Consider the following 12,285-nt stretch of genomic DNA (forward strand, 5'->3'; position numbering starts at 1 on the left):
CACCATTGACGCTATACAACCACCTCAAATTAATAACTCAGAGATTCCTGCTACCAAATTGCAAATTAATAAAAATAAATGCATGAATATCATCTGTAAGTACATTCCCCAGGGAATAACATATCTACATTTGAAGATACCCTTCATTGGCTATCTTGTACCTACCCCCAAGAAACCATACTACTTGGAGATTTTAACAGACTGGAACACCTGTTCCTCAGAATCCCCAACCACCCATGTTAACCTGCATGCGTTTACACAAATCATAGCCACCCCTACCAGGATATGTAAACCTAATCATAAAGAAAGCATACTTGATTGGATACTTATCAATAGTCACCCCCAACTGTATACCTCATAGACCCTCCCTGATGACTTAAGTGATCACCTTCTTACCTATATAATTATGCATAAAGCCACTAACCCTCACCAACACATACTTAGAACTGTAAGAAACAATAAGAACTTTAACCCTGCCAAATTCCAAGAGGAACTAAACTCATGTAAATGGTCAGTTGTAAAATACCTCCCCTTAGAGGAAGCTGTTGTCTACTTTAAAAACAAATTCCTTGAGATCCTAGACTCTCATGCACCTGTTCACTCTATAAGAGCAAAGTCAAAAACTGCACCATGGCTTTCTAAAGAGTCCAAACTAAAAATCACCCATAGAAACAAAGCATGGGCATTATGGCATACTACAAAAGACCCCCAAGTTCACATTAAATATTGGCAATCAAGGAATGAGACTAAAAAATCCATTTTATAAGATAAAAAAATAACACTACTATAATCTTCAGCAAATAAATCAAAACAACCCTCACAAGTTTTGGGCAGGCATAAATAAACTATTACATCCTGGACAAACGTCCACCCCAACCCCTGCAGGCACCATTGATAAACCACCTGAGGAAGTCTCAGACAGTTTTAATCGATTCTTCACTGAGACAATCCAAGCCCTACTAGCCAATTACCTCCAAGCTCCCCTGGTCCTGAATCCACCACCCCCAGTAACCAGCTCTCATTTAGTTTCCAACCAGTTGCCACTTCACTTATGCATGCCTTAATCAAAATATTAAAACCAAATACACTCTTGGCTGATCTACTCCCTGCTGAGTATCTAAAAAAAGCAGCAGATGCCATTGCATACCCCACCTCAATACTAATCAATCAAACCATAGCAGAAGCCAAAATCCCCTCCATCTGGAAAATATCCTATGTAATCCCACTTCACAAAGGCAGCAGCTCTACTGAACTATCTAATTATAGGCCAATAGCCATATTATCTCCACTTGCAAAAATAATGGAAAAATGTGTTCATGCACAACTGCTTCACCACCTAATTCAGAATAATCTTTTGGCTGACTCTCAGCACAGCTTCTGACCTCACCACAGTACCACTTAGGCCCTCCTAGCCATCTCTAACACCATAAACCATAATCATAACAATAATAACGTATCCTCTGCCCTACATTAATCGAATCCTGACTTAATGATGCTCAACTGCTTAATCCCAAAAAATCAAAACTCTTATTATTCTCAACCAAGCCTCTAATTCTAGACTTTAAAATATTCTCACAAAACAATACTGAAATTGAAATTGTAAAAACATCTAAACGACTTGGCATTATCATTGATGATAATCTATCCTTTGAGAATCATATACTCAGCACAATCAAAAAGACCCATTTTTAAGCTCGGTAAACTTTATAGGAATAAACACTATTTGGACATGTCCACCAAGTTAAAATTGGCTAACGCTCTACTTCTCCCTTCCCTCCTCTATGCTACCCCCATTTTCACTAACCTACACACATCTCTAATGAATAAATTACAAATCCTGCTACTGCAAAGTAGCAAAGTTTGTTTCCAGTATGCCAACTCGCACACATCACTGCCTGGCCGTTAAAACTTTAAACTGGTTTGAATTCCCCCATTACCTATATTGTACCCAACTAACTCTTACGCACAAATTGCTATACAACCCAAATTACTGCCCTTCTCTTCAAACTATGATACGAGGACACACCCCAACTTGGAATCTTAGGTTTTCTAATAAACACCTCCTAACCATAACTAAATCTAACAAAAGAGCTGGGCAATGCCTTTATTCTCATGCTGTTGCCAAACTATGGAATGCTCTCCTTCCCTCTATTACCCAACTAGACTCTATAAAAACATTCAAATCAGCACTGAAAGACCACTGTCTCAATAACCATATATGTTCCTGTAATCACATGATTAAACCATCTTAAGTATGTTCCTTATTCTGCCATGCCTAACAAGTACTTTATAAATGTTAATGTATCACCCAATTATTCTCTTTATTTTCTTCTTCTCAAGTTTTTATCCTATTACTAGCCTTTTGAACTGTATAATTAACTTACATAATTGTTATTTTTCTTATGTGACTGTGTAAACTGAATTACTTAAAGACTTGCACACACGATTGAATGGATTGTGCTTCGATTGTAATATTTAACATCTGTATCTTGCCTATACCATTTATAAAGCATGTTATATAAAAATTTCTGTAACTGTTTGGAGCTTTTCTTCCTGGGCCTCCACTGAAAATGGGTCCTTGTTCCAGTGGACTTTCCTGGTCAACAAATGTGAATAATAATAATAATAGTATACAGACACACATATAAGCAAGTGTCTTTCCGGTTCTTCTTATTGTGCTACTAAGGCTGAATCCTGTTATTTGAGAACAGGCATTTTTAGGTAGATTTTGTTTTTCTTGTGTGGTTTAGCTTGTTTTTGTTGGTGTTGGGAAGAAACGGTTGTTGGTTAGATTTTTTTATGTAGTCTTTTTTTTTGGCATGGGGCTTTCTTTTTGTGGATCTTTGCTAGTGCTGTTCTCTTTCTGCATTGGCAGTGATTCCTGTTTTTAGAGTGATTTCTCCCAATATTTCTCAATTTCTTAGAGCAATAAATCTGGACAAAGCTATAAATAAAAGTTGGTCAACGGCCAAGAAATAGGGACAATTTTTAAATATTTCTCTTACAAACTTAGAAAGTTGATAGAATAGCAGGTTTTGCATTAGCATCAATTTTCTGAATGGTATGAAGTCTGAAAATCAAATGACTGTCATTATTTTCTAACTTTAATCTATAATGATTTGCGACTAATTTGTGAGAAAACCACAATTTTATGAAAAACGGACCAAAAATATGAGGCCAAAATCTGGACATTCTGAGAAAATATGTATAGTTGAGAGGTATGTAAATTCTCCCTTCAAGTTGGTGCAATGGTGGAATTGATATATTTAACTCTGAGAGGAGTGGGGCCCTTGCAAAAAAAAGGCATTTTTGTTATATTGTTTGTTTATATCTTAGTGTAAATGTAACTGTTTTTTTCTGTAGGATAGAAAAACTATTTAAAGCTATGAATATGAAGACCAGAATATATTTATTGGGAGACAAATGGTAAAGCAGATTAACAGAACAATGAATGAATGACTGAATAAACAGTATAAAAAACATGCTTCAGCTCTTAGCTAGCAGTGAAAAGGGGTGAGGGTATGTTTACTGCTTCTCATTAGGAAAAAAACATTTTTGCAATCTTAAGGAATGCAGCTTATTTGTGTTTAAGATGGCTGGCTGATTAGTTAACCTTTTCTTTTTCAAGAGAAGTATGCATGGGTGTGAAAATATTGCTGATTTTCTTGTTATACTCTGTAGGTTTACCCAACAGCTACCCGTGCCCTGGGACTGGGAACATGCAGTGGAATGGCCCGTGTTGGAGCACTTATTACTCCTTTTATTGCCCAGGTATGTAGTGCGCAACTGCCTTCTGCAGGAACTGAAAAAATAAGAATATTATGCTGTCTTGACTCTTCAGTTTTAGTGTGACATTTCAGCTGATACTCATCAGTGGGAGTTTTGTTGCTGCTGGTTGGTGGTGGTCGTACATGTGATGGCACTGAAGCATGGGGTAGTACAACTGTGATGGTCTGCAGTCTTCTTTTGTTTTTGTTTTCTGCCTCAGTCGCTGCAGAGACTGATCATTGTCCGTACTGCACATTTATTTCCAGTAAGTTATAAAAACTATGTGGCAGGGCCTGGTACCATGATAGTCTAAGGTAGGGGACAATTTTGTGCATGCTTTACCAAGTGTCTCCCTCCCTGTCTAAGTTTTACTTATGTAAAGATTGATGTGGTCCGAGATCATGTTTCCACACACTTTCACCCCTCATGCATTCTTATTGTGACATAGTTAAGAGCACTAAAATGGCAATATTGGCATTGTGGTGCACATGGCAGAGTGGTCCACTCATATACTTCTCAGGTAATAATGGGTAAACCGTCTTTGCTAATACTTCCAAAACTGGCTATCCATGACCCAAGTGACTAACCAAACCATACTAATGCCACTGGCATCACAAATGAGATATCTCTTCTCTGCTATTGATTCAGCTACCAGATCTTCCTTTATCATCATTAGGCAGATCAGAGAAAGTACTGGATGCTGACTGATGCTTAAATGTAGACAGTTGTTTTCAGACGTACCTGTGTAATTCAAAAGTTTCTCAGAAGAAATTAAGACTTATTTCTATCTGTTATCGCTGTATCCCTCCAGGCAAATATCCATTCATATTTTAAATTGCTTGCCGAATTACTTGGATGCATTTCAATGTATTTTGCCAGCCTCATGATGATACACTGTATGCTGTAAATGACAATAGATTGAACTTTTGAGACTATTCCACTGGAAGGGCCTTTGTGCTTTTCATATGTGGACAGTGCATTTTTCTTCTTTTTTTCTTCATCCTGTAACCATTTAGCTCTTATCCTTCCCTTATTTAAACAATTAATTTCTTTTTCTTCATTTCCAATCATATTTTTGTCCCTCTACATTCTCTGTGTGTCCATCACAAACTCCATCATCCACTGACCCATTCATTCCACTCATTTTCAGGTAATTGAGGGCAGTGGCACAAGATGCTACAGTTGGAGATTTCGGCTGTCATCATATGAGAAGTCAGGACATTTTATTTTTTGCTTCCTATCCTTTCCTTGTGAATGCATGATGTAACCATTTTTATGTATATTGAGTACACAAATGCATGCTTCCTTACACCTGCTATGCCTAACATGAGAGCAATGTTCTGTCACCCCTGTGCCTCATCTTGTCTTTCACACTGAGTGAAAAGACCTCTTGGGTTTAACCCACAGAGGGCAGACAGTGGGGTAGAACACATACCAACTCCTTCCTCTTGAACATGTAAGCTGGCATTGACTGCTGGATTCTCCTACACCCGGAACAGTGAGCAGTGTTAGGCCATCTGGGTATAGAATGGCTTTATTCCTGTATACCAAATAGCTCAGTGCTTCCCTACTTTCCAGCATTTATAGACACTGGCGTAAAAGGGTGAGAGTCAGGAAATGTGACTGGCATCCGGCATGGGTGGTGTTTTTTTTCTTCTTTATGGAGGTGTGACTAATGTGCATGTTTACTAAAGTGAGGGTCTGCTGCACCTTACCCAAAGTGGACACATGCTGCCACACATAGCTGATGCAGACTGCTGTGAGTACAGCCTGGCAGAGTCATGCAACTATCTCTGTAGTCCATGCTATACAGCCATTCTCCAGCAGGTGTCAGAAATGCAGTAGAGCAAACTAGCTCCTTCTTCAATTAGCATGCCAGTATCAGTCACTGACTCCACCCCTTACAACTTACTGGAATATAAATTAGCGCCCTACCCTGCTGGACAAAGCACTGTTTTTATTAAGTGAGCAGAATAAAGCACTGGAACCACCTATGCATTTTTATATTTGCTTTGTTAAGATGCTGGTGTAACTTCCTTCGGAGCTTTTCTCCCCAAGCCTCCGCTGAAAATGGACATGTATCCAGTCAGACTATCCCGGTCAACAAATGTAAAATAAAAATAAAATGAATAAATAAATAAATATTATACTGACATTTATGAAATAGGACCTCTAGCAGGTGAACAGAGCCAGGAACATAAATTCCAACAAGCAACAAACAATGAATTGGCCCAGGTACCACAGATAATTACTTTATTCAAAATCGTCAGAAGCACTTTGTATCAAAGCTTGTTATTTTAATTTTTTTTTAGATTTTTAATAAAGTAATTCTCAGTGGTTCCTGAGCTGCTTCAGTTTTTGTTACTTGTTGACTTTATACTGAACAGCCAGACAGTCTTGCCCCAGCAGGTGAGTGACTCATACTTCATTCATGAAGTGAGGTTCTTCATTAATAACTATTGTTGCAGCTTGGAGGCAGAGAAGCTACCTGTTCATTAATAGCTATTGTTGCAGCTTGGAGGCAGAGAAGCTACCTGTTCATTAATAACTGTTGTTGGAGCTTGGCGGGAGAGAAGCCACCTGTGACTCAGTGCTTCTTAGGTCTCTTGCCTTCCCTCCCTGCAGATGTACTTGATAGTGTGATTTTGATGCTGGCCTGTTAGCACTGCAGCACACATGACATGATACATCATGGCAATCCAACAATCTGTAAATCAGCAGCATAATAAGTTATAGTTAAGAATCAGTCACTGCTCTTTGGTTCTTTGATGTTGCCTGTGACATGTTAGTAATTTACTCTATGGCAAAAGTTCATTGGTTATGGGTTAGGTGGTATAAATCATTCTGTATCAGTTGGTTCATTTTATAGCATATCAGTGTCATTTAGTGCAGCCTTAAAGCATGGGAAAGGGAATTATTCATGCATGCTAGCAATTAACTTTTCATTGTGTCTGTTTTTTTCTTTTTCTTTCATTGTGTGTTTTCCTTTTTATCCCCACATCACTGTATTTATGATTTTCCAATGATGACACTTTTACCCTTCCCAACTTCATATCCCACTGCAGTCCCTACCTCATCTCTGTGCTATGTTTGGTGATGTAACTAGAATGTCTGGGAATAAAGGGGGACATGTCTTTCATGCCATGCAGAGGTGTAGGGGATTGCTCATTTATCCAACTTCCAAGACCAATTGCTTCATTTGCAGTGTTATCAAGTGGCAGTACAGAAGCTGACTTTTGTACCTCTGTAACTTGGGGTGACCGCCAGTGTTGGACACCCTGTGTATGCTGCATTTCTGCAGCTGTCTTATCCCTTCAACCACCAATAATACACAGTGAGTAAAACACAAACCCTCTTCTAAAATAGGAAAGCAGGAGCACAGTTGCCCCATGTTAACCCTCCACGCACAACAGACTCCTACTGTGCCCAGTCCATTTAGTGAATCCAGACTTGGTTAGAAAATCCTGGCACAAATTAATTCTTCAAAGCATGTGTTGACTTAATTACATTGTTGAAGAAAACGTTCAGAGGTAGAAAACAAAGGGGTTTCTGAAGTGTTAAAAGCCTCCCCTCCATGCAGGGTCCACACACCATTCTGTAACTCCTTACTTAATGTAGTCAACTCTGAGATTCCTGCACTCCAATGAAAGGTGAATACTTACTCACAGTATCTTCCAGCAACCATATCCCAGCTGTTCATTACTGTAGATTTGGTTGATGCACCCCTTGTTTACTGCCAGCCTGTGGACCACCTGTCACTACAGTCAGGTGTAAAAGCCCTGTGTTTGAGGGCTGTTTTCTAAGCTGGTGAGCTGTAGTCCATTCTGGGGGGGCTGAGCTCAAGACTTGTTTCTCTACATTGCATTATTACCCAGATGCAGCCTTATCTCTATCTAAAGTAACTGAATAAAGATAATGATTAACATTTGCATTTAGGTATTGCACAGTATATACAACAAAGCAGCCATGTCATTCATTGCATATTTCAGAGCTTATGTTCTGTTACATTACTTGAAAGAATGCCTTATAGATTGTACACAAAATACATGTTTCATTCATAGTTGTTTAGTTTGCTGTTTGTCAGATATTTCATCTTTGCTCTAGACTGAATCAGCAAGCTATGATTTAATGAACAAGATATTTACGCTTGATACCACTGCATCTGAGTTATAAGGGCTGCATGTTAAAAACTGTAGATAAAAAATTGAGGTAAAATGTGATATTTGGTTAATTCATGCAGGGGGCAGTGCTTCACTGGAAGTAACCTCTATAGGCATGAAAATTCATTTACAATTTGCTTTAACTCGTAATTTGTTAAATGTAACTGTATTTCCAATTCACAGGTGATGCTGGAGTCTTCGGTCTATCTGAGTCTCTCTGTCTACAGTGGCTGCTGCATTTTGGCAGCAGTGGCTTCCTGTTTTCTGCCAATAGAAACAAAAGGACGTGGTCTGCAAGAGTCAAGCCACCGGGAATGGGGTCAGGAAATGGTTGGAAGAGGGTCCCAGAATTTAGGCAGCATGGCACGATCAAGTTCTGGATCTCAATCACGATAACTCAGGAGATGGAGTCTTTGTTAACTGATCTACAGGATATGCTGTTACATGTGCTTAATTCTCTGGTGAATATCAGGGATAGTGAACCTGCATTTTTCTTGTAAACAGAGTCTTCAGATCCTTTATATAATTCCTTGATTTGTGATCTTTGCATCTCTTCATTGAACAAAGTGTTTGGGGTACTCATTTTGCTTACAAGTGCGATTGGTCAGAAACCATACAGCAGTACTTGAAGAAGGGTATGAAAACCAGGAACTGCAATCCAGTTCAGAACAATTTGTGAACATTTGTAAGAAGACTGTACACTTTGGGGGATAACAAGTAGAGGGAAGGGCCAGCTTTATGTAGACTGCAGCTCAATCTACTTTGTTGCTAGATTTGTGCATTAGATGCCTTTGTGGCACTCAGTACAAACACAACAATGTGTCATTCCATCTTCTCAGATATATGGACCGCAATCAAACTGAACTTGAAAACAGGTATAGTAAGAAACTCAACAAAATGTTAGGCACTGACTCCTCCTCAGTCATTAATGTGCAGAAGTAACTAGTTCTTGGATGTACCCATGGCTTTTAATAAGAGGCATGGCACACTGTACTTTTATCATATTGCTCACTGTTGTATTGTGATAACACTTGGGACTTCTTCCACAGAAGTCCTGACTTCCAGAGCTTTTCAACATTCCTTATCCTGGCCAGGTGGATATCCTCCCACCTGGACATCGGCATGTCTATGGTATAAGTGTGACCTCCATCTGCACAATCTTTCTTTATTGGCATTGTCTCAGAAATTTCATAATTTGTTGCAAATACTGAGCATTGTCAGTTTATTGGCTCATCCTGGCTTCCAGAGCAGAGATAATTACCTTATTTGGGGATAAATTATTGTATTGTTTATTGTTTGTTTGTAGCAAAGCAGTTTTCAGGTGTCACTGATAGAGATCATTTTCTAAATTTAATAAATGTTTTACCTGCAGAAACCAAATCCCATGTAAAGACCTTCATAGTCATTGTTTGTTTTGTTTTGTTTAGGGATGGAGCATGATGACATCTCCTAGGTTCACCTAGAAGGCAAGAACTGGGGAGCCAAGTATCACCAGGGCTATTTGAACCAAAAAATGCTGTTTCACCTTTTCCAGGGCCAGCATGTTGTCAGTCAAATCATCTCTGGATGCCCTACTTAAAAATGCAAACAGAAGTGCTCCTGGAAGGCTGGCAACATGCCCATTGAGTCCTAAGGTCACCCAAAGCTTGAGGGCATCAGGTCTAGTAAGGCTTTTTTGTAGTCCCAGCTGTAATACCTAGATGAACCAAGGCTTCTAACATTGTCCCTCAGGAAGTCAACACATAATCGTATAATGGCATGCCCTCTCAAGCTGAAACTCTATAGCAGTCATTCAGTCCAGATGTCTCAGTGACCATCTAGTTCTGATGCCTGTATTTTGATAACTAAGTATAAGGGCAGTATTCTTACAGTTCTGGTACAGTAGGATTTATATTGCTCATGAATTTAAGTCATTGATGTCCTCCTGTGACTAGTGACTTCTAAGGTGGCCATCAGTCCCCAAAACTGGGTGAAGGCATCCAAGTATGAGATGTCCACCATTTTGCCCCCATCTGAGATGGGTTAGATCTGCATCCTTCACAAGACCTGATGAAGTTGGCTCGGACCTTTGTACTTTTCCTCAAGGTCCTACAGCCACCTGAAAAAGCAAAAGGAAACATCCTAACCTGAGGAGTCAGACTTCTCTGAGTCAAAGGTGGATGAACTAGCCTACATGGACCTGATATCTTTCCTCTTGTTTTGTGAGTTAGATACTGAGGAGACATTATCTTCTGCCTCCCCACAATAGGATTTCTCATTCTGAGATACTCTGAACAGGGTGAAAGATTCTTTAAATGGGAAACCAAGGACTATTCTGATAGAAAAGCCAGAGGGAACTTTTCAGTTTAGCAGAACCAAAACCTTTAGTTATTCCTCCAGCTTCTGAAGTCTTGAGGGTTGGGAGGGTGGCCTAGTGGTTAAGGTGTTTGCCTTACAAATACAAAGTGCAGGGTTTGAGTCTCACAAGGGTCTAATTGGCTAAGCTTAAAATGGCTCACAAGGGCAGTTAGCTTAGTACTAGCCTATGCACCTATGCACCTAAAGAATGCATCTTTGGAACCAGATTCCAAGACCTCAGCTCCCTGGAAGCCCAACTATTTTATAGGGTTTTGGATTTGTGTAAGTACTTGCAGTAGTACCCAGTTACTCATTCAGTTGTTTCATCTATGAATGTCAAAAAAGAGCTCCAACCAAGAATCCCCTTTCCAGTGACAGAGAAAGTCAAGTACTAGTCTGCTTTAAGAAAAAGTCTGGCCTTGAAAGCTTTCAGTTACCAGTCTCAGTTGTTAAAGTTCCAGTGGACTGTTTTGTCCCAACTTGAGGACAAGTTTGAGGAGGTGGGTGACAATGCCATGAGAGATAAAGTGTTGGACATGTGCAACCACACCTTTCAGTTTGGTAAGCACTGTATCAAGTGTGGCTATGATGCAGTGGATGTACCATGCAGGGCAGTAACAATGGAGTCAGTTAAAAGGAGATTTACCTATATGAGGATCCAGATCCTTCAAGACCATATTAAAGCAGATTTCAGTGTCCCATTAGGAAAGGAGCTGCTGTAGGACCTCCTGCTATGCAAGTAAAAGCTGGATGAAAAGCAGAAGGCAATGTACTCTATGAAGCAACACAGTGGCACAATGGATATTGTTGCCATCTCACAGCAACAGGTTCCCTGGTTTGATTCTTGCCTGGGGTGCCTTCTTTGTGGAGTCTGCATGTTCTCCATCTGTTTATGTAGGTTTCCTCTTGGTGCTCTAGTTTTCTCCCATTTCAAAGGCATATAGTAGGTGGATTGTCTAAGTTGGCAATAGGAGTGTGTGTGTGTGTGTGTGTGTGTGTGTGTGTGTGTGTGTGTGTGTGTGTGTGTGTGTGTGTGTGTGGTTTGTGCTGACTTTGTCAAATATTTATGTTACTGAACAAAATGAAAGCTGACTTGTGTGATCTAAAGTCCACACACACACACACACACACACACACACACACACACACACACACACACACACACACACACACACACAAATATAGTTAAAGTACAAGACACATCAAAATATAGACAGTTCATAATGTAGATACATCAAAATGCAGATCTCAAAATACTATCAAAAAACACCTAAAGCCCACAGTACATTAATCACAAAAAAAAAGCATGCTACTTCTGTGATCAGTTTACACAAAGTACAATAAAATAAAACATCCCAAATCCCTAAGCCCTAGCAATACCATAGTACATGGTTTGTCTGAATCATGGTTGTGTTACGGAAAATGTTTTTGTAAGATAAGGGGCAGGGTTAGGTTTACAGTCAGGAGCAGGATTAGGGATTGGACTCATTAGTAAGGTGGGTGGGGGTGATGATAAGATCTTAGGGGAAAAAGTAAAAATGACTGAGATCTACCAAATTATAATTTAAAAGGCACACAATTTTTGAAAAACTCAAAATCCATATTTGATTCACGTGAAGGTATATTCCTCCCAAAAATATTAAAAATCTCATTTTGAGCATCTTGATTAACATTAGTCACATTTGTTTACTTTTTTAAATACAGAGCAATGCAGGTTATCAGAGGCACCTTGGTCCAAAACCACTTGTTTTTGATGGATATAGATGTTGCGTCTCTGGGTTTCCTCCCGCTCAGGAATCACTAATTAAGTTATTAAAAAAGTAACTGCCTATATGATTAAAGACTGCATGGTCTGCTGTATATTAATATAGTCTTTTGACCTTCTTGTGATTAATTGTCTTACAGTCTGTTCTTGTAAATTGTATTTGACTTAATGTGCCTTTCCCATAATAAAAAATAACAAATCTGCAGTCTATTTTCACTTAAAACCAAAAATGCAAGAGTGTTGCATTTAACATTT

At 39.2% G+C, this 12,285-nt stretch overlaps 1 protein-coding gene across 1 annotated transcript in view; it reads left to right on the forward strand.

Annotated features, from left to right (window-relative positions):
- The window catches only part of LOC122799383 (SV2 related protein), a 416,834-nt gene extending 405,106 nt beyond the window's left edge, over positions 1-11,728 (forward strand). Inside the window, exons 15-16 of the mRNA XM_044068393.1 lie at positions 3,682-3,771; positions 8,112-11,728. Of these exons, the coding sequence (XP_043924328.1) occupies positions 3,682-3,771; positions 8,112-8,324 (303 nt within the window). The 3' untranslated portion in view covers positions 8,325-11,728. The remainder of the gene's footprint in view (positions 1-3,681; positions 3,772-8,111) is intronic.
- The last annotated feature ends 557 nt before the right edge of the window (positions 11,729-12,285 follow it).

Source organism: Protopterus annectens, chromosome 4.part0 (assembly GCF_019279795.1).
Source record: "Protopterus annectens isolate FY-2018-M chromosome 4.part0, PAN1.0, whole genome shotgun sequence".
Classification (NCBI taxonomy): domain Eukaryota; kingdom Metazoa; phylum Chordata; order Ceratodontiformes; family Protopteridae; genus Protopterus; species Protopterus annectens.